The sequence below is a fragment of the Macadamia integrifolia genome, unplaced genomic scaffold, assembly GCF_013358625.1.
Source record: "Macadamia integrifolia cultivar HAES 741 unplaced genomic scaffold, SCU_Mint_v3 scaffold711, whole genome shotgun sequence".
Taxonomy (NCBI): Eukaryota; Viridiplantae; Streptophyta; class Magnoliopsida; order Proteales; family Proteaceae; genus Macadamia; species Macadamia integrifolia.
Genome location: NW_024870520.1, coordinates 154,862 through 181,694, shown reverse-complemented (window position 1 = coordinate 181,694; position 26,833 = coordinate 154,862). Strand labels below are relative to the sequence as shown.

At 38.3% G+C, this 26,833-nt stretch overlaps 1 protein-coding gene across 2 annotated transcripts; it reads left to right on the top strand.

Annotated features, from left to right (window-relative positions):
- Window positions 1-2,128: 2,128 nt before the first annotated feature.
- On the top strand, window positions 2,129-26,143 carry LOC122069776. Of its 2 annotated transcripts, none has more exons than XM_042633865.1 (5): window positions 2,129-2,411; window positions 15,007-15,068; window positions 15,740-15,830; window positions 24,838-24,955; window positions 25,057-26,143. In XM_042633865.1, exons 1-5 carry the CDS (start codon window positions 2,242-2,244, stop codon window positions 25,774-25,776), a joined length of 1,161 nt encoding a protein of 386 aa, XP_042489799.1. In that variant the 5' UTR covers window positions 2,129-2,241; the 3' UTR covers window positions 25,777-26,143. The 2 variants fall into 2 exon arrangements, with proteins under 2 accessions (XP_042489799.1, XP_042489800.1); XM_042633866.1 differs by lacking the exon at window positions 2,129-2,411 and adding an exon at window positions 9,188-9,362.
- Window positions 26,144-26,833: the final 690 nt, after the last annotated feature.

The following is a 26,833-nucleotide window of genomic DNA, read 5'->3' as shown; positions in this document are numbered from 1 at the left end:
AAGAATAGTATGTATCAACAGAAGGACTTGAGAAAGAAACGTTTAGAGCCCCATGACTCAACCCTCAACCCTCAACCCTTCCCTACCGCAATCTCGAAAAGTCGCTCAACCCATAAGCTGAAAAGCCCAGTTAAAAATTTGGGCTAGGCCTACTTGGGTTTCAGGTTGCCCTGGCCTAAGATGCATCCATGTATGGAACACCAACGGTTAACCATGCTGCTGGCGTGGGGGAGTCTCCCAAGCCACACCAATCAGCATGTGGGAATCGATTTCATCAATAGGGGACCCACAAAGTCAATAGAAGAGAGAGTGTTAGTTTTATTAAAAAATGTTGGAATGAATACCCATACTGTCGGTGTGGTTCCATTTTCCATTTTTAAGTATGTATGACAAGGGTGTCAACCGGTCGCGCCTAGTCCCCACCAATTTAAAGTTTCATACCTTTTTCGATTGTCTAAGTACCAAGCCTCATAAGCTAAGGTATGGACATATTTCTATTCGATTGGTCAATTTTCAGTCCATAATTAGGCTATAGTCGGGATTTAAACGGGCTAATTGATTGATTAGGCTCTAACCATTCGGCTAATAGGCTTAAATGGGCTATAAACGATCAATAATTGGTTGGTCAAAGAATTGAGTCGGTCCTAGTTGGGTGATCGTTGGATGATCATCGGGTCACTACCTTGCACCGAGATCATTCGACAATTAATCGATCGGTGTTTGAACCTGATATATTTAGTATCGATCAGGCCAATCAAAAAGGGCATTTGACCAAGTATGATTTCTTCTCGTGGGGCACTTCCATGTGGTTGGTTGCCTAACATACTATATATGCCATCTTTTATAGACATACGGTTGCAACTAGAATACCGATCTCTAGTAATTGTCTCCAGTTTCCTATCAGTTCAAGTTTGTCAGAATCACTCAGCCGAACAGCCACCCATCAACTCTCATCTCCTCAATTGTTTATGATATTGAGCAGCTATCCTCCCCTAAATATATAATTTTGTGGCTATTCTTTGTATGAAATTCACAATTTTATTGTATTGGTGGGATATGATAGAATCCTTACTGATATTAAATTTAACTATAATGAAATGGGAAATTTTCTAGTGTATTTTAAAAGATCCTTGTGTTGCGTAGGATCCAAATCCTCTCCTTAGAGCTTAGGGACCAGATAGTAATTCTACGGCTAGGAGGACCCGAGCACACATCTTGTGGTCACCGTAGCTGTGAGATCACTCTATGGTCCATGGGCTCTATAGAGAGGAATCCTACCCAAGCACACGTCTCGAGGTCACCTCAATTGTGAAATCACTTTATGGTCTGTGGGCTATGTGGATAGGAATCCTACCCTGCTGCCCAAGTGTTCATCGACCAGGCATGTGAATCTTTTTTAGTGATAATTGAGAGTGAGAACATTATTTGGTCAATGTGACGACCAATAAGAATGTGTGTCGAGGCATCCAACATTGGGGTAGAATGGTCATTTTATTGTACCTATGTATGGTGCAGGAGTGCACGACCATGTATTTTTATCTCGCATTCTCTCTCCTAATTAGATTTACCATTTTGTTCCCCGCCATTGACTTAACATATAAGATATTAGTATAAGCGATTAACGTGTAAATCTCTCCATAATAGAGTGGTGTTAGATTTATTGTTTGTGATCACCTTGGACATTGCAAGTTTGCATCCTCTACTCCCTTCCTCTCTCACCAACTATACAAAACCAATCATTGACGAAGCAATTGCCATTCGATCAGCTTTGCTTGAAATCACATTAGAGGGGTTTGACAGGTTTGATAGTGCACCAGATAACAAGGATGCTATCTCTGAACTATGACAGAACGTTACGCCATCACCTTTGGAGATCAAGTCTATTATGGAGGATATTTTACATCTATCTTCTTATTTTATTGTTTGTAACTTTATGTATGTTCTAAGGGAGATTAACAATATTGCTGCTCCTCGCTAGAAGCCCTGTCAGTGTTGTATAATTGTTTGGTTCAATTCCGGTCTATGGACCTTAGAGATGGGTCCGGAACCCGGACCATGAACCGACCCGACAAGGAGATATGACTATGAGTATATAACCAAACTCATCCATAACCCTTGCGCACTTCCTTATACAATGCTTCCTAACGACCATTGAATCAGCAGAAAATAGTTTTCAGTTATAAAGGCTGGTTCGAATCGGCAATAGGCCATCGCAGAGAAAGTAAAAAAGATCAATAGAAAATGGCGGCCTCTTCGCCAGTCCCAAGCAACAACAGCACAGACACCACCACCACCGCAGGCGGAATCACCTCAACCGCCGCTTCTTCACAGCGTTCTGACACACCGAAGCAGAACCTTCGTGGCCTCAATAAGCCCAAGTGTTCCAAGTGCGGCAACGTCGCTCGTTCCAGGTTTGTTTCACTTCATTGATACCCTCGTTTGAATAATGCGAGAATTACGAATATAAATTTCTCTGGAAACCCTAATGTTTCTTTCTAGGGCACCCTTTTTTAGATGTTTCTTATTTATACGAAAACTCGTTGTCTGTACACCAATTCGATTCACAATGCGGTTGAATTGAGTTATATTTTCTTTTTTTCTTTCTCTCCTCCCAATGCGTACTTGTTTATCAGGTTATGTTCATTTCTTTTTCCTGTGTATATGTTCACCGAGGAAAGAACTGATTTTGCTTGCTAATGGTGTTCATTTCTTACGATGGAGTTGTGAATATATCCATGTAAACGTTAATTTCTTTCTCGGTTAGGTTTCCATTGCATTATTGAGACAGTTTTTAAAAGCTCACGGAATCGATTTGATATGGCTAGATTTTAATTAGTTGGATGAAAGAGTGAATTTATAAACTTGGTTTAGTTACCAAAAATTTAGTCGAGAGAACTGCTTCATATATTCTATGTTGCTCCTGTAATACCAAAACTATCCCTGGTTCTTTAATTTACCAATTTTTTTTTTTTAAATTCAAAAAATCACTGATGGAAGAAAATCTGCAGAGAAGCATTAGTGGCACTTAGTTTGAGGCATTGTTCTCGTCGTCTAATACTGTTTTATGTTACTATTGAGGGTTGTAGTAAGTTACTTGATGCCCTATGTCTATACCAATGTTTGGTGGGTAACTGGGTATGAGTTTCAAATTGGGGCGTGGGGATTGGGACCATTGGTATAGATTTTTCGGAAGAATATTGGCTTGGGGCCTTGGGCAGTTGAGTTATGTGATATTTGTCAGTGGCTTTGCATGCTGCTAGATATGGACTTACTTTCATGCTTTGGAACCCCCGATGGTGAGATGGTGCAGATGCCAACTTTTAGAAGGTATTTCCTTGACTTGGAAGTAGAGAAGTGTGCTAGCCTCCTCAGACTGGTGCAAGATGCTCGTTGTCTACTTCAAAGAGGAATTGTTGGATTCAGTGGGTTGTTCCCAAGGCATCTTTATCTACCAAATCCTTCCATGATTTCTTAATGATAGAGGTTTTGCTCATTGATTGTTTTGGTTTTTGTATTTGTCAGTGGTCATTGGATTGAGAGTGCAATGTGGTGGCTCTTCAACATTTAAAAATGGTTATCTTCGATTCCATCAATTTCTTCAAAATTTGAAAAAGAAAAACAAATTGACTTGGTGATTGCATTGTATGATGATTGAATGATTTTTCATGCTTCTTCAGAATTTGTAGTTTACTATCTTCTGGGTTATGGGGATCTCACTTGTCATGACCTAAAGTAATTATTGGAGTTTGACCATATATCCTTGTGGGTGACTGGGACAATGACAGAATTTAGGATTCTGTGACAGAATGGAAACCTCCACTAGATATGTCTTTTATAATCCTCTTTGTGTTTTGGGATCTCTTATTGTAGCTATGATGAGCCTATTGAAAAAATTTACCATTTTTTGCTATCTTGGTTTGACAATGCTTATGGAGAGAGAGATTGAATAGGATGTTACCTCACAGAATTAGAGCTGAGTGGAAATCAAGAGCCACTTGATGCAGATCAGATGATGGAGGATCTGCTCGTGGTGGAAAAGAAGAGAATAAGAATAGAAGAGAGTATTAGAGTTTATGTAATTAGGGTGCTTTGGCTATTGGGTTATTATCTCATTAGTTATCTCGTGGTGGAAAAGAAGAGAATAAGAAGAGAAGAGAGTATTAGAGTTTATGTAATTAGGGTGCTTTGGCTATTGGGTTATTATCTCATTAGTTATCTTGTATTGTGCTTTTTTGTTTTTTATTTTTTACCTTCCTGGGGAGATGTATGTAATTTGTAATATCATATATTAGTGAGTCAATATAGGGGAGGGAGACCACAACTCTCCCCCTTACGATTACACTCATCTGTCTCTTCTTCCTCTCATCTTCTTCTCTCTTCCTCTTACTTCTCTTCTCTTTTCTTTTCTCTTACCTTGATCCTTGCTTACGTTCAATTGAGAGAAGAAAGGAAAGAGAAATCATTTTTTTGGGTTGGGGGGGGGGGAGGAGAGAGAAAAGAGGAAACAATCTCTGAACTATATCAACTAACTTTCAATCATGGAATTGTGGGGGAGTTCATCACTTACACTGCTTTTTAGTACTGAAAACAGAAATAAAAATAGAATTAAAAGACTCCTAAACCTCCAATAGTTGGAACTGAGGTAGAAAGAAGAGGAAAGAGTTCAATTTGCTGCTTTCAATTTCTGTTTTAGGATATCTTTTTTCTTTTCTTATTTATGTGCTTGTAATTGATGGAGATAGTAGAATAGAATAGAGGTTTTGTTTTGAGTGTGCCTGCGCTTCTGAAATGGCTACGAGAACTACAAGAGTGGATCAATCTTTCCTAATCCCTGATCTTTCAGCCTGAGATTTCCGGCATCAGTTGTCCTGCCATAGGAAACTTGTTCCCTAGAATTTCATCCCCACAGAACCCTCCCTTGATGCAAATTGAAGCCCATACTGTACCTGGATACAATGGTCAGAAAAGTAATTTCAGCGTTAAGTTGGTGGTTTTGGTAGATTAATGGTTGGGGATTAGAGGCTAGTGTGTTAAAAATCTTTTCCTTAATTTTCAAAGCAAGGTTTAAGAACTCGCTCTCGCTTCCCATCTCGCTAATCCAAAAAAGAGAGATCTCGCCAGATCTCGCCGAGTTCATGTATTTTTTACCGGTTGACTCGGTGGTTGGTCTTGGTGGCTGTATGGTCTTTGTAGCCCCTGAAAGTTGGTATTTACCCTATTTTAGGCCTTCTAAACACAATGGAAACATCAGTTTTTTAAAAATCAAACCTAAAATTGTACTTTGACTTCGTACCCTATGTAAGTAGTCTCCAACTCTTCGGACCTTAGGCTAGTATTATGCTCTATTCCACAATCCACATTCTACAATCAACACATGATGCAACATAATCATAAGAATTTAAAAGACATCATATATAAGAAAAGTGACTCCAAATGTGGATGAGGAGGTAATATTTTCTACTTTTAAGCTTCAATGAGTGTAGGAATGGAGATCCTCAAGCAAAAGCACCTAAATCATTGCTCCTTTGTGTTTTTTCTTAAAAAAAGTAGAGAGAGAGGCGAGATCTTGGCGAGATGTGGCAAGATCTCGGTCGAGTTTTTGTACAACTTGTATCTCGCCATGCATCTCATCTCGCCTTTTTAAAAAAAATGAGATATTAGTGAGATCTTGCCGAGATCTTGAACCATGTTTCAAAGTCATTGGTGTTAATTGATTTTCTCAATTGATGACCACAAAGGCTATCGCTGGTTGGCTGCTTTTGTTGTAGGTTGAAGAAGCGGTAAAGTTCTGAAATTACAAGTAGCCCCCTCATTACCGTTATTACTTATTACATAGAATTACTTACATCCTTAAATTATTTCTGTTTTATAACCAATCTCATTGAAATACCAGGTTTCCCTTTTGTTGTAAACTTGTTTACCCATCTGTCCTAAAGTCCTTTATTCCTTCTAAAAGGGTCTTGAACTGTGCTGTGAATTTACGAAATTGCCATTTTCTTCTTATAACTGGTTTCTTGTCATCTAAGTGGGCCCATAGGGATCTGTAATCAGGGTTTTGGAATGTGGGGTCATAATGTAGAACTAGGATTGGCAAGGCCAACCTAATCCCAGTCAAGGTTTAAGATCTCGCTCTCGCCCCCCATCTCGTTGATCCAAAAAAGAGAGATCTGGCGAGATCATGTATTTTTTCGCTGTCGACTCGGTGGTTGGTCTCGGTGGCCATATGGTCTTTGCAGTCCCTAAAACTAAATATTTACTCTATTTTAGGACTTCTAAACACAATGGAAACATCAAATTTTTTTTTTTTAAATCAAATTTAAAATGGTACTTTGACTTTGTACCTATGTAAGTAGTTTTCGACTATCCTAGGTAGTATGCTCTATTCCACAATCCACATTCCATAATCAACATATAACACATCATAATCATAACAATTTAAAAGACATCGTAGATGATTACTTAATTGATTAACAATTAACATTGATAATTGATGAGTTACATTAACATACATTGAAAATTTGAAATGACATAAGATAAGGTACATAACAATATAAGGTCAGTATGCATCATTTACTTAAAAAAAAAAAAGAAAAAAAGAAAATTTTTTTTTTCCTCCATGAATCCATAGATTAGTGATATGCATCACATATAAGAAAATAATGTAAATCAACAAATATTGATGATGTTTCCATAAAAAGATGGGTTTGATAATATTTTTTTTTTAATCTAAAATGATTCTTGAGAAGAAAAGTAATTCCAAATGTGGATGAGGAGGTAATATTCTCTACTCTTTAATCTTAAATGAGTGTAGGAATGGAGATCCTCAAGCAAAAGCACCAAAATTCTTGCTCCTTAGTGTTTTTTCTTCAAAAGAAGTAGAAAGAGAGGCAAGATCTTGGTGAGATTTGGCGAGATCTGGGTAAGATTTTGCGAGATCTAGCCGAGATCTTGTCATTTTTACACCTCGCTTGTGATCTCGTCTCGCTAAATTAAAAAAATTTCTCACCGAGATCTTGAACCATGATCCCAATACTGCAGGATTCACTCAAAGAACATCCACAAAACAAGTACCAATAATAGTTCAGATTACCAGAAGAGGACAGTTCTGAAACCAAATTATCGAGTCCAACAAACAGGGTTTATGATCACAGATCAGTATACAGATGTAGAAAGACTTAATCATGATAGAATTTAGTCTAAACTTAGAATCATGAACTACCATCAAGAGAATCAATGGAAATCAAAACAAGACTACTGATTTCGGTTCTGGGTAGAATAGGTCACTAAAAGACAAAAATCTGGAGATTTTCAGTAACTTTTCAACCACAGGTCAGATGGACCTGTAACTTGGGTCAAGTGGGGCCCGGGTGAGGGAAAACTTTGACCAGAAAATCAGCCCAAGCTGATGAGAGGTCTGCCTTAGTATGCTATGGTTTGGCGCTTAAGTACATCTGTAATTCCTGGGAAGATCTGAGACGGAGAAACTGATTAAGTACCTGTGAAAGCTTGGAGCAGCTGTAACATCTTGTATAACTTGAGAAGAAGAAGACAATAACAAAGAAAAAACCCCTCAGGCTTCACACCGTGGAGGGTTAGTTGGATCAAAAACCAACTCCACCAGCTTTGATCGAACACAAAGAAATTCTCAGCAAGGAGAAGCAGCAGCCTCCATGGTTTTAATTCTTCAAGTCGTTGGCTTCTATGGAGCCTTGCATTGCTTGTTTCCTTTTTGGGGTTCTTTCTATGTTTTTAGTATCTAACCTCTACTATATAAAGGTGTTATTGTAACCAATTGACAGTTAATGAATGACTGAAATTATCACCATTATTGCTCTTTGATCCCTGAGAAAGGATGCTCCAACAGCTGAAATAGCTGTGGGTGAGAGACCCAGGACTGAGAAAGTCCATCCCACCCACATCTATCCCATCTTGTTCTTGTTTCCTCTTTAATCTAACCTTGTGAGTGAGTGATTAAGAGTATATTACTAGTTTGTAGACCCTAAGACCTTTTATCAGATCAGCTTGAGGACCAGCCAAGAACAAGGATTGATTTCAGCGACCTGTCAGTGTTTTAATCCTTGATTGACATTGGCCAGATCTCCCAAAGTAGCATCCCTTTTGCAAGGTCCTTTGGAGGGTTTGAAGAGCCTACTAGGGGGACCACTCGACCAGATTTATAGCTCTTTCTGAGTAGCCTACGGCCAGCCGCAGGTTTTCTCCCATATGCCCAGAAAACCTTAATTTATGCCTGGGTACTTCTTGCTGTGTTGCCGTACTTCTATAAGCCAGCTGTGGACCAAACTTGGAGGACTTCTTGACCTGTTTCCAAGCTAAATTCGACCAGATGTGTTGATCCATTGCCCCTTCTTTGTGAGTTATCAAATTTGTCTCGGTTCAACCCGATTTCCAGAATTTTGTGGTTTTTCTTGGATCTTTGATCCGTAACTCAGATCTGGTTCTGGTTTGGAGTTTGTTACTATCTGGGGTTGTTTACAGTTGAATAACCTCTCATCAGGCTCGATCAGCCAAAGGTTGGGTTGCTTTCTTTCTTCTTCTGTAATGGAGGCAAGTGTATCTACATCACTTAGTGTTTATAATAAGGCTAGTATACCACATCTTTTAGCGTACACTAACAAACCTGGGTCAAATCGGTTCACAAGTACCATTTTGGGGAAACTAATTCATGGATTAGGTTTAAAATGTAAAAGATAGGTAGTACCCAAAAAAAAAAAAAATGAAAGAGATAAAACCACTTTTTGGGTCTCGAAACCAAGGTTTTGAGTTGGCCTAGAAAAAATGACAGGTTTTAACAGAGTTCCAGTCGAAACCTGCAATATCTCGGTTTCAGCCAAGATCGAAACCGAGCGATCCTATTGTTAGTGCAGTGACGCGGATCCGGGTTTCAAAACTGGGATCGGATCACTTATGCGCCCATTCAAATATTCAATAGTTCAATTGCAACAATCAATGTCAATTGCAACAATCAATGTCAGATTTGTAAATATATTGGGTTTACAAAGTGGGATGGCAAAACTGTAAATAGTGGGATTCAGCCTATCTAAGGAACAAACTATCACGTATGGTGTGAGAGGAGTAATCTTGAAAATGCAATCAACTTGATGGCAGGGTGTAATAAAGAGGGAAAAAGAGGCATTAATATGAGAAGAAGAAATAAGGAAAACACGGCTTAAGGACAGGGGTTTGAAGTTGTCTTCAACCTTGGAAAAGGGTTGCAGGCAATAGAACCAGTGGGGCTTTTGTGAGAGGGAACTCACTGGTATGGCCTTGGGTCGGTCTGAAATTTCTGGTGGAGGATTGCAGCATGAGGATCTTTCGGTTCCAGCCAATGATTATTCCAATTGGTAAGAAAATAAGGGATATTTAAACTCTGAAACTGAACCTAGCGATATTCTCAGATCTGGTTTTAGTTGCAGGTCTCAAACTTGATTGCAGACTCAAGATATAGGAGGGTTTTTGGATCTGGGCCAGGGAGATTGAATCGCCTAAGGTAGAGGATACCTTCAAGCCCAATTCCAGGGCCATTTGATTGGGAAATCAACTTCAGCAAAGCTCTCTTTTTAATCTGATGATATCACCCAGAACAGAACAGAGAGAAACAAGAATAGAGGAAAAAAGTGAAAGAAGAAAGAAGAATAAGGGAGAAAGAGAGAGAGAGAATTGCAGAAGGGGGGGTGAAGGAGGTCACACAACCTTGCTGCTATCGTACCTACCTGGCACAATAAACAACTCAATTGAAATTTCATTCTCAAAACCTGTCAATTGATTACAAGAATATCTCTATTCAAGGACTCAATAGAACCCTATTTTCCTATTATGAAATTGAAATAAATTAGGAATCTAACTGAAAATGGAGAAGGATCTCCTAATTACTTCCTAAGATCTAAACTAATAAAATTAGAAACAAAATAAAACTCAAATTGGAAATTCCTACTTAGCCTAATAGCTACCAAAACAAAAAATATCACATAGATTTCCTCCAAATAAAATAAAATCCTTAAATATCCTGCTGAACCCAAAAAATCCAACCGGAGCTGGTTTCTCTCGGTCAAGATTGCCAGAAGGGGGTCAGCTTGATTCTGCATCGTGCATTTTAGTTCTCCCCAATGGTTTTTTGATATTGAATAAAGTTTTGCTTTGCTCCTATGTTCTGTGAAATTCAGAATAGTGCTGTGAGATGCAATACAACTCTTGTTGAGATGCTAAGTAGGATTGATGGATGACAATCAAATTTCAGGTGAGATGCTTGGTTCACATCTATCAATCTTTCTTCCATTCTTCTTTATATTATCCACGATCAAATCATGTTAGGATTTTTAAGTTTCTATTTGTTCTTATGTATACCCTACATGCTAGAATTTCAGTTTCTGTATCGTCACATCTCAGATTTCAAATCTGATGTCATATTTGGCAATTGGATTACGTTCTATATACACCCACGGTTTCAAAATTTGATCTTGTCGCTGTTTTCTTGAAATCCTACTTCAATTTTGATTCTTAGTTTATCTTATTCTAAGATCAGATTTGATTTTTGATTCAGATTAATGTCCTAATACAATTGCTAAATTCTGTTACTGTTTTGAATCACTTTTGATCATTGATTTGAGTTCTTAAAGTCCTGCAATTGGTATTCAATCACCAATTCACCATACTTCTGCCGCAATTTGCAGAATTTCTGCTCCATCCACTGTGTAAAGCTTATCTTTCCATAGCCAGGATGAGCAAAGGAAGATAAATAATTTTTTTTTTATTATTTATTATTATTATTTTTTATTTCTGTGATTGATAGTTCTCAATTTTTATTGCTGGAAATTGCTTCAATGCTCCAACTTAAACAAGCCAATCCCTTAGTTTTTTTTTTCCCCTTAAAAACCCTATGGCCTACTCAACTAATTCAACCTTCATCCTTAGTTTCCACAATTTCATCTTCACTTGAAACCATATTTTCCTGGTTTGCTTTGTTTTCTCCAATTGCTTTAAAGTTTTTTACCTTTAACTTTGTTCCTATTTTGTATCTAGGTCTAAACCCCATATCTGTCAAATCCTAGCTGTTATCGTAAAGATCCTGCATCACTTGGAATCTTTGTCTGTTTCTACTGAAAGATTTCTCTTTTGCTCTTGCTTCTTTTTACTGAGTCTCAGGCTTACGTTAGGAGTTCGTAATATTTGAGGTAAATGTAGAGGTACTGTGGTTATAGGATTTCCTTTAATAAATTGGATGAGAAGAACCTCTGAGGCTCTTAAACCTTCAATCGGGACTAGAAATTCAGTTTCAAATCCTCACTTGCATACATTCATGATGATGCTATTCCATCATCACTACTGTCAGAGAGTGAGTGCTCAACTCAATAGTTTTCCTGCAATCGCCTTCCAGCAGCCTTGCTGTGCTATTAGAAGAGGATGTTCTCATCTCATTTCATAGCTTTCTTCTGTTTGGTCATAACATCTATCGAAGAAGGGTGCATTAAATGAATGATGTTGGGAAAGAGTAAGGATATTAGATGTAGGTGTTCGTCAATATATCAACAACACTTTCTACATCTTTTCTGGTTTTTCCTTCAGGAGCAATTGCCTTGAAGAGAGGAAGCAAAAAATAGGTACTAGAACATGTCGGATGTGAAGAACTGAAGGGCTTGACCGTCTCCTTGGCTCCTTTGTTGTGCAAGAAAGGTCAAAACAGAACAATCATCTGCTATACAAAAAACGTTTCCCACTGATTCCTGATTTTCACAGTATTTACTCCCTAAACTCTGCAGCTGTAAAACCGACCATACTATTTGGCTTTTAATTCTGGATAGGTCCACGTGATTAGGAGAAGCAGGACTTTCAAAAACTCACTAGCTTCTGACTTTTGATGCCTCCCAAACCACTTCACATTATGAAAAGAGAGAAAAAGTCTGGTTGAACTACACTGATCGAGTAGATTGAATCAATTTGCTTCATATTTTTCTTCAGCAAACGATAGGAGGATAGTGAAAGAGGAACTGTTTCAGCATCCTTAAGACAAAATAGGCATGCATTTGGAAGCATATGAGCCCATGATCTAGGATTACCTTGTCAACATGAGTAACTTGTTACCTTGTCACCTTAAGCTTCTTTGTAGCTCACCAACATATAGAAGAAAAGGCTACCTTCCTGTCTCATACCATTATTCACCTTTCTTTCTATTGCCTGAACAGGGGAGTCCTTGAAACTCATGATTGTTCTCCATTGCCATGGTCGATTTCGTCATATGATCCTGATCATCAAGAAGCTATATTTTGCCTAGATAACTTTTTTCCAGAGACAGCTTTCGTTTTTTTGGCAAAGTTCCATTACTATCTATTTAAGTAAAGGCCACCTTCTCGCTTGGGTTTGTATGACTCCTCTCAGCCCACAGGATCTAGTTAGTTTCCTCCTTCAACCTAGATCTAAGTAAGGAAGTCTGAACTTGTTCAATTCCATGAACACTTCGAAGCTGGAACTGTGAATAAAGATAGGATTTAAGTGGGAGTATTTACTGGAGGGTCTGATTAGAGTAATTTTTCCCACTTTTGAAATAATATTTAGTTTTCATCCCCTCAACTTCTCTCTCTAATTTCTCAATTTCGTGCTCTCAAACAGATCTTTGCTTTTGTAAGAAGCCCCTGGAGGGAAATTGTTACGGACATGCATGGATTTCATGGCTCATACAAGCACACCATGTGCAAATAGTCTCGGATAGTTATGGATGCAATGTAGTGAGAAGTAAGAAGTTAGTAGAGGGATTGGTAAGTTGCAGGTAAGTAGTGGAGTACGTGGAGTGGTATCGTTATAATTGTAGGAGTCCACGCTATCTCTCTCATATTTTTTTTCCTTATCTTTTTCCTATCTTCTTTCTGATTTTCTCTCCTCTCTCTTCTGTGTACGTAACATCTGGCATCAGAACCAGGCCTGAAGGCTTCCTCATCCACCCTATCTTCCATGTATCATTATTGAAACAAAAGATAGGGAATACACAACCAGTATGAGGAGAATTGCCTATAGTTCAAGACAAGGACGATGTGCTGACGTGCTTTATCCGGAACCTCAAGCTATTTTTGATTGGCGGGTTCACAAGCATCTGCCACAATTACTTGTCGATTGGCACAAGTTGTCACCCACAGAGGTCACATGGGAGGATCTGGAGGCAATGCAACATCAATTTTCATTGTTTGACCTCGAGGGAAAGGTCGATTTTTAAGGGGGAAGAGAATTGTTATGGACATGCATGGATTGCATGGGACTTGCACGGCTCATACAAGCACACCACTTGTAAGTAGGCTCGGGTAGTTATGGTGATGTGGATCCGGGTACCAAAGACTGAAATCAGATCCTTAGGGCCCACGGTAGAGTAGTAACTCAAATAGTCAGGAGTGATGGCAGTTCTGTAATTAAACTGAGGTTTAAGGGAGGGTGGCAATTGTGTAATTACATGGAAACTTAGAAGGGAGTGGCAGACTTGTAATTGGACTGAACTTAAAGCATAAGCAAAGGGTACAATATGCTAGTAGGAAGGGTAGTTCAGGAATTAAAAATAAAATTAGACAAGAGGGAATAATAAGTAAAGGAAGGGGTAGTAATATGGTCAAACCAGGGATTAGCTCCTTCTAAACAACACATGATTCAGCATGCTTTTCCCTTAGACGACCAGCAAGGGAAGAAGAACCAGCATGTCGCGTGGGAGAGAACTGCTTCAGTTCTCGGAAAAACCAGGAATTCCAGGCGAAGGCTGGGAACCCTGTGGCCTCTTGATTCCAATAGGAAAATACTCCAAAACAGCAAGCAAACATGAGCAGTAGTTCCTGAAACTCAGATCTGGCGGTAGGAGAGAGAATCAGCACTGTGGTAGAGCTCGAACTTGCAGCAGGAGCAGTGTAAGCGCTTAAGGTGCTAGGGTTCAGGTCGCCTTGGGAAGGGCTTCCTTCGTTCCAGATTTGAGGGCCAATCGATTGGAGATAAAGCTTCAGTGAAGCTTCCTCTTAGATATGGTATTGTCGCCCAGAACAGGGTAAGGGAAGAAAACCAGAAAATAATAAAGATGAAGGAGAAGAAATAAAGAGGAAGTAAGAGAATGGAAGAGGAGATTAGAAAATTTCAAAGAGGGAGGAAGAGGAGGTCAGCAGCCATGGTTTCAACCAAAAGAAGCTATCTCAGTCAACTTCAATTCAAAAAAACTTCAAATCTGTCCTTCTTTACCGTGTTACATGGCTATAAACAGGAAAATCAAAATCCTAAGAATGGAAACTAATTAGCATGAAAACTAATTAAATTAACAACTGAAATAAAATCTGAATCTTCCTACTAACTTGACCACACCCTACACTAATAATAAAGGAAACAAATCAAAGTACTAAATTATTCCCAAATCATCCCACGCCCAACTGCATCATATGAATGCAATGTAGTGGAAGTTAAAGTTAGTAGAGGGAGTGGTAAGTAGGGAGTAGCGGAGTACATGGAGTGGGATGGTTATAAGTACCATTGTATTGCTATTTAATAGGGATGAATATGAATTGAAGGTATGCTTAATTTGGAGAAACTCTGCAATTTCTCTTTGGAGAAGGAGTTAGGCTTCCTCCATAAAGCCACAAGTTACCCTATATTTTCTATCTCTTTCTTATCTTCTTTTCTCATCTTTTTCCTGTCTTCTTTCCTATTTTCTCTCATCTCTCTTCTGTTTACGTGATAGAAGCCCAAATGAATTGAAGGAATAACCCCCCACCCCATATTGAAAAGTGGCTGGTAAATCATCCAGACCTGGCACTTCTTCTATAGTGACAATTTTACTTTTAAGAGTGATTTGTCTTCAACCTGATACAGCTTCAAAGTTTCAAAATAGAACCAAGAGCCTCAATTGTAATCATGAGGCCGAGAAAAGATATAGCACCTAAAATAGATATATTGGGATTCGTTAATTACACAGATAAACATTAGATAAAGATTTCTACCTCAATGATTCTTTGCATGAGCTAACTATTGCATATGCAGGTGCCCATACCAGTCATGCAAAAGCTGCTGTGCAAAAGCTCAAAATCCATGTCATATACACGGTATGCAACCTGTTAGTAATGATATAATTGATTTCTTTAGACTGCAGGTTTATTGCATGAAATTTGAATCATGCACTACAATATTGATAGATGTAACTTGGTTCCTACATGGGAAAACATAATTTTGGAGCCTGCCAACCATGCAGGATGGATGCCTCTCTATCCTGAATGGCCCAACTGATGGAACTACCCAGTAATCTGGAGATTCTTTATAACCCATCAGAGGAGCACTTCTGGATAGACCGTGGCCAGATATCATGTCAACCTGGCATTTATAGTGACCTTGCTGGTTGCTTTTTCTTAAACAGTGAATCAATTTATTGGAGTGCCTTTTTCAAAGTAAGACTGTCATCTGTCATTATCAACATTTTCTCCTTATGTTCAGTTATGTCAATTCTGTATTTGTTGATCATGAGATTCACATTCTACATCAAATGATGCCCAAAGAGACGATGCTTTTCCTTCTATGTTTCATCCTTAGATAATGGGGAATGATCTTTTCATGGCACAATTCTGATCTCTAGCGGGGCGGGGCGGGGCGGGGCGGGAGGGGGTGAATCTATTCATGGCCAAGTAGATATTGAGAATTTCTCATGCATTATAAGTAGTTCTGCTGAGATTACATAATGAGGATGACCAAATTTATTTTGTGTTCTGATTTGGCATTGCAGTTCTGAAAGCAAATGCAACTTTTCCAGACAAGGCACCATCATCAAGCTCACCTTTGTTCAACCAGCAGTCTACGGAGGTGTCTTCGACGAGGTAAGCCATTAAATTTCTGCTTCTCACTCCCTTGGAACTGGAGAATGATCTGTCCTGTGATTTTAGTTACTGGATATGCAGTTTCTCAAGTTAAAAACATGCATTTATGCTTGCTGTTTTGGACCAAGACATAGTTATTAAGGCGTCGCCAAGGCATTAAGACGGTATGGGTAGGCTAAGGTAGTCATGCGCTTCATGGGTTTCACATAAGGCAACCGCCTTACTAGCTAAGGTGATGCTTTACTGCGCCTTATGATGTCTTACTGCGCCTTACGACCAAGGCAGACACCTTTTATGTTTTTGTTTGTTTTTTTAATATGTATTACCATAGATTCCATATCTTTTGTTGTGATTGGCAAGCCTATGGGAATTCTGTACACTTTAGACCTATGGGATCAAGTCTATATAAAGTCAAATCCAAACTTTGGTTGAACAAATCACAAACTGCAATATCCTTTTGGCTATTTTCTTCTTTGATTGGGAGAATTGGGGCATCGGTGTTCCTCCGTCGATTCCAACTCTGGCAACTCTCCTCTGACGATTCTTCCTTCAGCAAGTCTTCCTCAGACCATTCCGGCTCCGGCAAGGTACTCTCTTTCTTATTTTTCTTCTTCTTCTTCTTCTTTTTCTAGTTCTTTGTTACTGAACAGAGATCTCTCTCATCTGTTTTTTCTTCTTCTTTCTTTCTATTCCTCTTCCCTTAATCCCTTCTTCTCTTCCTTCATTCTTCTTCTTCCATTCCAGCGAGACTTCCACTCTCTTCTTTCCTGGTTTTCTTTTCCCATTCTAGCGATACTGACCTTAGTTGCAGCCCTAATCAGACTGACATGAGTATAAATATATTAGATGATCTTAGGCACTCATTTTGGCATCATAAAGGTGAGTATAATAAATACTTACATATTTTAACAACCTTTTTCCCTTTATATTTATAATGTTGTTTCATAGTTATATTATATGCTATGATAAAGAAGAACTTAGTTATTCACTTTACTGATTTGTTTTTCTAATGAATATCTTGCATTGGTATTGTTAGCAGGAAGAATGGGGGAATGCTTGTGTGTCTTTAACTGATCACACAAGTCCCTTATTTATAATATAAAACCATGATATAGTCATGATAGGAGTCATGACTATCATGATAGAGCCATGATAGGAGTACAAAACAGAAAATATAAAATATTTACTAGTATACCCCCCATCCAGCCACACCACTCTAATTAGGGTCAGTGGAGGGGGAAAGACCCAATGTGCCCCTGCGGTGCACTAATCCTCATTCTAACACTCCCCCTCAAATTGGTGCATAGATGTCACGCATACCCAACTTGACTAAACTAGGATAAAACAGCTTTCCAACCAGCCCTTTAGTGAACACATCAACTAGTTGATCACCATACTTCACAAAAGGAACATTAATCAAACCAACATCCAACTTCTCTTTGATGAAGTGTCTATCAATCTCCACGTCTGGTTTGGTTTGGTCTGATCATACTATGCTGGATTATGAGCAATACTGATAGCAGCCTTGTTATCACAGTAAAATATCATAGGAAGACGAATAGGTACACCAATATCATCCAAAAGTGTACGTAACCATAGTAACTCACAAATTCCTTGTGCCATGGCACGAAATTCTGCTCAGCACTAGATCTAGCCATCACATTCTGCTTCTTGCTGTGCCAAGTGATAAGATTCCCTCCTACAAAGGTATAATAATTAGAGATAGACTTTCTGTTAGGTGAACTAGCCCAATTAGCATCTATATAAGCTTCAACACGGAGGTGATCATGAGGAGATAAGAGGACCCCTTTTCCTGGAACTAACTTGAAGTATCATAAGCTATGCATAACAGCTTCCATATGATAGCAATAGGGATTATGCATAAACTGACTGACCAAAATTACAACCACAACAATGTCTGATCATGTATATGAGAGATATATTAGTTTTCCTACTAACCGTTGGTAGTGCCATTGTCAACTGGTTCACCCTCCTTTTCTTTGAGCCGGCTACTAGCTTCCTTAGGATTATCAGAAGGATGACAACACAACATACCTGTCTCGGACAACAGATCAAGGATGTACTTTCTTTGAGAGAGAAAGATGCCTTTTGAGGACCTGGCAACTTCAATTCTAAGAAAGTACCTTAACTTTCCAAGATCCTTTATCTCAAATTCTTTGCCCAGAAAACCCTTGAGATGATCAATCTTAGTGCTATCATTTCTTGTTACTACGATGTCATCCACATAGACAATGAGTATAGTAATTTTTTTACCAAGCCTCTTTATAAACAATGTGTGGTTAACATTATTCTGCTTATAACCCACAGATGTCATAGCCTTGTGAAATCTTTTAAACCACGCTCTAGGTGACTACTTCAAACCATAGAGAGCACGCTTCAACTTGGAGACCTTGCCCTAAGTTCTTGTGCTAGAGAAACCTGGTGGAATTTCCATATAAACTTCCTCATCGAGCTCTCCATAGAGGAAAGTATTCTTTACATCAAGTTGTTGGAGTTCCCATTCTAGGTTCACAACACATGAGAGTAACACTCGCACAGAGGTCAACTTGGCAATTGATGCAAATGTCTCCTAGTAGTTGATTCCATAAGTCTGAGTGAACCCTTTAGCCATGAGCCTTGCCTTGTATCTGTCAATAGAACCATCAATTTTCTGTTTTACCACAAACACCCACTTACAACCAACAGGTCCCTTTACAAGTGGAAGAGTCACAAATTCCCATGTAGCATTCATTTTTAAGGCATCTATTTCTTCCTCCATTTTAATCTTCCATTTTTTTTTTCTACAAGAACTTGCCAATTCTTAGGAACAGAAGTAGATGAAAGAGAAGACACAAAAGCATGATAGGAGGAGAAAGGGAATCATATGAAACAATATGAGATATAGGGTGTTGAATACAGGTCCTAATGCCTTTTCTGAAGGCGATAGGTTGATCAAAAGGAGAGATTATACTTGAAGCATGAGGCTTAGTCGATTCTGGATCCAGGGTTGGCTAAGGGATGTGTAAAGGTGTTGTAGTAGTGGTGATCGTCTGAAGTTGCTTATTTCCGGTATGTCCATGGTTCAAGATCTCGTTTTTTTTTTTTTTTTTTTTTTTTTTTTTTTTTTTAAATTTAGCAAGATGAGATCATAGGCGAGGTGTAAAAATTACAGGATCTTGCCATATCTCGCGAAATCTCGCTAAGATCTCGCCTCTCTCTACTCTTTTGAAGAAAAAACACTAAGGAGCAAGAATTTTGGTGCTTTTGCTTGAGGATCTCCATTCCTACACTCATTGAAGCTTAAAGAGTGGAGAATATTACCTCCTCATCCACATTTGGAGCTACTTTTCTTCTTAAGAACCAGTTTAGATTAAAAAAAAAAATAATAATCTTCTCAAACCCATTTTTTCATGGAAACATCATTAATACTTATTGGTTTACATTGGTTTTTTTATATGTGATGCATATCGCTGATCTATGGATTCATGGAGGGAAATAAATTTTTCTCTTTCATTTTTTTTAATGTTTTTATTTTTCTGTTTAAAATAAATGATGCAAACTGACCTTATGTTGTTATGTAGCTTATCTTATGTCATTTCAAATTTTCAATGTATGTTAATGTGACTCATCAACCATCAATGTTAATTGTTAATCAGTTAAGTAATTAGCTATGATGTCTTTCAAATTCTTATGATTATGGTGTGTCATGTGTTGATTGTGAAATGTGGATTGTGGAATAAAGCATATTAGCCTAGGGTCCGAAGAGTTGGAGACTACTTACATAGGGTACGAAGTAAAGGTACCATTTTAAGTTTGATTTAAAAAAAAACTGGTGTTTCCATTGTGTTTAGAAGTCCCAAAATAGGTTAAATACCTAGTTTTAAGGACTCTAAAGATCATATGGCCACCGAGACGACCGCGAAAAAATACATGAACTTGGCGAGATCTCGAAGATCTCTCTTTTTTGGATTAGGGAGATGGGGGGCGAGAGCGAGATCTTAAACCTTGGGTATGTCCCCTACTATAAACTTGAAGAGTGAAGTCATCAATTTGTCTCTAGAATCGCTAATGGTTCTCTGAATTGGAGTCATCTCCTCTTGAGTTAGAATAATATGTTTTGCCCCCTCATTATCTTGTGGAGCATGAGGATCCTGAGGTGAAGATGATGGGTATACTGGTGGAGCAAGCAGATTCAGAGTCATCTCTTCTTCACTAGTAACTCTAGACTCCCCCTGAAGAGGTGACGATGAGTAGTAACCAGCTGATTCATGAAACACAACATCCATTGTTACTATTGTACGCCGGGTAGGAGGATGGTAACACTTGTATCCTTTCTGTGTAGGAGAGTAACCTAGAAAGATACACTTAGTACTTTGAGGTTCTAATTTTCATGGTGAATGATGATCCCTAGTATAGTAGGGACACCTAAAAGTCTTTGGAGGAACTAGAAGGATGTAGTCCCTTGAAGAACCTCTACAGGAGTTGAGGATGCGAGTCGGCATATGATTGATTAGGTAGGCTATTGTGAGGACATCATCACTCCCATACTGAGATGGAACCTGTATAGCAAACATCATGGCTCGAGCAATATCCATCAAGTGCCTATTCTTGCGTTCACCCACCCCATTCTGAGCAGGATTGTCAACACAGCTTGTCTAATGAAGAATCCCATGATCAGTTAGGTATTTTTTAAACTGACCCTCCATGTACTCTTTTCCATTATCAGTATAAAGAATTTTTCAGAGTTGCATTGAACTAAGTCTGAATCATTTTATGGAACCGATGAAAACAACCGAGCACTTCACTTTCTGATGCATCATGTAAATCCAAGTAGTTCTAGATTGACACTTATAAAGGACACGAACTACCTTTTCCCAGAAATAGATGTCCAACGAGATGCCCCATATATCAGAGTGAACCAAGTGAAAAATAGAAGAGCTTCTTTTATCTGTAAATAATGGGAACGAGTCTGTTTCGCCTGAGTACATGCCTCACAAAAGAGTTCATCCCTAGTACATTATTTAACTAAGTGCGGAAATAAAAGAGATAAGATCCGAATTGGTGGGTGTCCCAAAAGACAATGCCATTGATTCAATTCAAAAGAAGAAGAGCTGATGAGGAGTTGTTGATACTGCAGTCGTAGGGAGACAACCATCATCAAGCAATTAAAGACCACCTTGCACCTTGCCACATCCAATCGTCTTCCCAATACCAGATCTTGAAAAATGCAATGGGAAGGAAAAAATGTTACATTATAGTTTAGGTCCTTAGTAAGACTACTAATGGATAGCAAATTAGTAGTAAGATTAGGGATATGTAAAACTGAATCCAGAGGTATAGAAGAAGAACACTTAATAGAACCCTTTCCGGAGAAAGATGATAAGGTGCCATCTGCTACCCTAACTTTATCTTCGCCTAAGGTGGGTGAATACTGGTGGAATAAACTTAAGGAACCAGTTATATGATCAGTGGCACCGGAGTCAATGATTTAGGGAGTGGAGACGACTGATGCACAACAACTACAACAAAACTGATGCACAATGATCACCAAATAAAATACCTGAATAAGCAAAATTGGAACCTGAACGGGGATTGAATTGGCAGGAGTTGAAGAATTGGAAGCCTTAAGCATACGTCTGAAAGCTTGGAGTTTCTTTTAGGAGTCTTATATCAGTTGCATGTGGAGTGTCCACAGTCTTAGCCTGATGGGCTTTAGTTTTGGATCGACCCCGAGCACGCTTTACCTCAAACTTAGCAGACTCTCCATGGAGCTTCCAACAATTGGCCTTGGTATGGTATGGTTTGTGGCAGTGTTCACATTTAACAATCTCCTTGGTAGTATCACTAGTTCTATTTGCTCCCTTGGAGGTAATAGTGGATCTAGTATGTAGGTCTGATTTTTCAGTAGTAAGGGTATGTAGCATAGAGGTACGGTGACATTCCTCCGTATAAACCATAACAAAGGAATGTTTCAGAGTAGGGAAGGGAGATTTGCTAAGTATCTGATCATACTCGACATTCAAACCTGCCAAGAAATCACAGACCTTAATTTTGTCCACATGTTTAGTATAATTAGTACTGTCTTCAACATTTTTGGGATGATAATCTGCAAAGTGGTCCTGTTCATACCATGGAGTTCGAAGTTCTGTATAATATTTGGACATAGAGAGTTCCTGCTGGGTAGTGGGACGAACCTCTTGCAAAGATCAATTACCTGAGCATCATTCCTTAGTTGCCCATAAGTTTTCTTGGCAGCAACCCAAATTTGAGAAGCAATATCTAATAGCAAAAATCCTCGAGAAGTAGATTGATTAATAGAACTAATCAAGTAAGACATTACAAAGGAGTCATTAGTGATCCATTTATCCTAAGGGGTACCCTCATCAAAGGGTTTATTCAATTTTCCTGTAATGTGTCCAATGAGACCTCTACCAACAATGGTAAGATATGTAGATCTAGACTAGATGAGGTAATTAGTTCCCTCCAATTTCACAGAGTTAGTCCCAAAAGGCATGTAGTCATTGCGAATTTGTCCCTCAGACCCAAAGGTCACATTAGTTACTTCAGACATGATTGAACTAGTAAAAAATTGACAATAAGAGAGAGAAATACCAGATCTTCAAATCAACCGTCAGAAAGTATCTATACTTGGATTGAATTACCTAGTAAGGGTAGTGAGGTTCTCCAAATAATATCAGGCTTGATGAAGAACTGTCGAGATAGATAAGCAAATTAGGGTTTTGAGAGAAAACCCTAATTATCAAAGAAGAGGGGAGATTTGATATAGAGAATTGGAAGATGGGTCCACAAGTTTGGTCGATCTCTTCTGTAATGGTGATGATGATCTCCTAAAAAAGTTAGCCAATTCTGAGGAGTTCATTGATCTTGTCATGGTTTTGGAGGAAAATCCCTTTTTTCTTTTTTTATTTTTGCACAAAATCGATTTGTGTAGATCTTGATTGCATAGATATAATGAGTCCTTTCAGGTAGTTTTACTTGATCTTTAAGAGGTAGAGGTGTGTTCCTTAAAGAGGAAGAAACCACACTCCATAAAATAGAAGAATAAAATATCGCAGAGGGTGAAGAACCCAAATTTTTTTGCAAGGTATTTTGGGTTTTACTTCATGAGGTAGGGTATAAGACAGCCACTAGATTCATTGGAATCACCTCATTAGTGCTGACCTATGGTAGGTTAATGGGACAAAGGTAGGATAAGATGGAGGTTAACAAAGGTAATGGAAGGGGAGGTGAAGGTCTGTGATTCTTGAAGGAGAAGGGGCTAGAAATTGAAAACCTAGATCAGAAATTAGGCTTTGATACCATGTTAACAGGAAGAATGGGAGAATTGTTGTGTGTCTTTAACTAATCACACAAGTCTTCTATTTCTGACTATCATGATAGTCATGATAGGAGTACAAAACAGAAATATAAAGTATTTACAAGTATAACCCCCATCTAGTCGCCCCCCTCTAATTAGGATTGGTGGAGGGGGGAAATCGGCACACTAATCCTTATTGTAATATGTATGAATCTTTAACCTTTATTTAGCATATAAGTAGAATTATATAATTTTTAATGTGCTATTTGTGCCAAATGAAATGGTTACATTAAAACAACACTAGAACGCATAGTTGTCACGGCGCCAAGGCGGTGGAGGGTTGTCTAAGCGCTTAAGCGAGAAGGCGCACGCCTTGAGGCGAATAATTGTTATTTTTTATTTTCCCTGTTTTCTAACATTATTTAGTAAGCTATATATGCCTTGTATCATAAAAAATCAAGATTAAGCAACATCAAGTCCTTAAAAATCAACATTTAGCCATATTAAATCATAAAAAATTAACATTAAGTCATTAAGTTATAAAAAATCAAAATTTAGAGAAATGCTCTAGTTCTATAATAAGTTTGACTGGTCAAATGATATTATTTTTATATGAGACTTTTTGTATCAGTTATAATACAAAACCAACTTTCCAACAAGTCTAAGATTACTTAAATCTAAGTTGTAATGACAAAGTTATGCTCTGGTCAAACTTATTTTTAAGTGCGCGAATGCTGTTAAAATTGCCTGAATGAAAATAATTTTATGGATATTAAAAAAAAAAAAATATTTTACCGGACTTTTGGTTTTTAGCAATGTTTTAACGTGATAGAATTTATAAAATTTTCATAATTGAGAAAAACTCCAGCATTTAAAAGTTGAAAATCGCCCCTATAACCAAAATCCAGTTTTTCTTCTTGGACTGGGGGGTTGACTTTTATCCTTTTGGAATTTGATTTTTAAACTATTTTGATTGGATTCAAATAGAGGGTATTTGCTTATTTATGAATAATATCTTAAGTAAATGAAATAACAAATATAAAAAACATTTAAAGAAATAACAAATATAAAAAACATTTAATGTAATAACAAATATAACATGTATTTACTTAAATGATATTTGACATAAATAAGTACCAAAACACAAGGCGGCATGCAGTGCAATAAGGCGACTGTCGCTTAGGCCCCAGGCAAACCGCCTGGACGCCTAGTCGTCGCCTAGGCGACGCCTTGACAACTATGCTAGAACGCTTTATTTGGTAGGGCGACATCGCCCTATCACCAAAGCGCTTCGGAAGATCCTCAAACGCCTCGGTCGTCTTCCTGTTTTAATAACAATGGACCAAGATAAAAATTGTGACAGATGTAAATGCCAGGCCCTTAGTCACTGATTATGCATAGATATTGAAGAATCGTGTCAGAAATGGTATCTGATAAATTGACTGAGTTTAGCTGCTCAATTTAATAGGGGAAATCGATTTCTAATAAATTTTCTCTTTTAACTCTAGTACTTAAATTGAACTGTTATGTTCTTATCGAGACTGCTTTTCCAAAAATATTTTTCCTCTTTTTAGATAAATTTTTGTTTGATACTTTTCATGTTGTTTAGCACATTGCTGGCAAGTTGAAATATTCTTTGTGGGTTCCATTGTTGTGTCCTGGTTTTGATCTTTGGTTTTGTGTCTCCAGTTCTGGACTTGGTTTTAGGGCTTCACTGAGAGCCTCTTCAATTCGTCAACTTTCCAACAATTTACAATTCAATGGAGCCCAAGTTCAACTCCGTTCAAGGAGGCCGCTGACTAGAAAGGTGCACATATTGTGACTGGTTACAAATTTTTTTCCCTTCTGAATGTTATTTACTCGTGTGAAGTGTTGGAACCACATATCTTTATCTGAGTTTGGTTTCAGGATGCTGCAGCTATTAATCAGTGGAGGTTTTCCAAGCTGAAGGAGTACAAGGAACGAAACATTGAAGCGGAAAATGAAGCTTTCGACAGATACATGCAGAATGTTGGATTATTGGAGGAAGTCTTCTCTTTAGGTTCTGCCGGGGAAGAAGCAACTGCAGATATGTTGCTTGCATTGGAACCAACCTTTAGTTTTGGGGAAGAAGACACCCAGAGAATGATCTCAGGGTTAAAAACGAGGTTAAATTCAAATCAAGGAAGAAAAAATGCCTTCAGACAGAAAATAGGAGAACTCGTTGATGGGGGATTGAAGAAGTTGCTGATGTCAGAGTGCAGTTATGAGGGTGGACAGGCCAGTGCTGATGATGTGGATGACCAAAAAGAACATAAGAGGCCAAAGAGAACAATAGATTGGCAAGCTGAAAGAGCTTCAGAAGTAAATGACCTTATTGATAAATTGAACAAAGCTCGAAATGAGGATGATCTGAACTCCTGTTTGGTGATGAAGTCCAAGTTGTTTAATCAGCCTGAGAAAGCAGACCCAACACAAAGGAAGGAGGTTGAGATATCCAAGGATGAAAATGATGTAGATATTCCTGCACCCAAACAAGTATTAGATAATTCTCTGCCTAGATCGTATAAAGAGGCTGAAATTAATCAAGAAGCTTTATGTAGTATTGACATGCAATTTTCTTCCCTTGATCAAATAGTGGGTCTTTGATATTGAGGTGGGGATCCAAGTTTACAACCTAAAAGTTTCATAGAGATGGCCAGCTAGCTGGGAAGATGTATTATTAACCTATAGGCTGCTTTGAGCTTTGACTGGTGTATCAAGAGGATCAGAAAGTTTTGTAGGTCTCAGACAAATAGGTTACTTAACGGTCATGCTGTGATGTTGTGGACCTAGTGTATTTATGTTCGCAGAAATCTCAGATTTGAATATGAGATGCTCCTGGCTTTTGAGTTATTCTTGTAAAATCTTCTTCCTAGCTAACTGCCATTTTTGCTAAGATGTCTAGCATTTGCATCCAAATTCCAAATGTAAATTTTGTTCCTTTTGTACATAGATTGGAATACCCTTTGCTTCAGCGCTTGTTCGAGTATTTGTTCTATGTTGTTGGTGTGTAATTAACAACTCAGACTGTTCCCAACTTAATGAGTTGCATGGATTCATGCAAAACAAAGTAAGAAAAACTGAGGTCCGAACAAAAAGGTGGGAATGAAAGAATGAAAGAGACACCGAATGGGATAAAGGGGGTAAGCTACATGAATCCTTGCCCTCTAATAGGCTTTATCTGAGGTCATACTCGGGGTAAGACCTAGACTATGCATGCCATCCCTCACAACTTCTCCTATGGTCATTTTAGGCATAACCCTAGCTCTTTTAGTTCCTTCAATTGGAATTAGATCACTCTTCCTTATTGGGGCGTCTATAGGTTTTCATTGAACATTATCATACCACCTCAGGCGACTTTCTCAGAGCTTGTCATTGATCGGGGTAATGCTAAATCGATTATAATATGTTCATTTCTTATTTTATCCTTCTTAGTTTTTCGCACATTCATCTCAGCATTCTCATCTCTACTATACATAATTTCTCAATATGACTCTTCTTAACTGCCTAACATTCTACCTAAGGGTGTCAATCGGTCTGGAACCAGGCATTCGGTCCGGTTCCCATTTTGGTTCCAATGACTATTAGTGTGATCCAGAACCAGACCAAGTCCCGTCTCGGTTTTGAAGATTGACACTCGTACCCTACCTCTCCGGTTCCAGTT

Bases quoted from the DNA above. Each gene is read 5' to 3' on its own strand.
- LOC122069776 (XM_042633865.1), top strand. From the start codon at position 2,242: ATGGCGGCCTCTTCGCCAGTCCCAAGCAACAACAGCACAGACACCACC. The intron at 2,412-15,006 runs GTTTGTTTCACT...TTGCATATGCAG, and splicing joins GGCAACGTCGCTCGTTCCAG to GTGCCCATACCAGTCATGCA. The intron at 24,956-25,056 runs GTGCACATATTG...GTTTGGTTTCAG, and splicing joins GGAGGCCGCTGACTAGAAAG to GATGCTGCAGCTATTAATCA.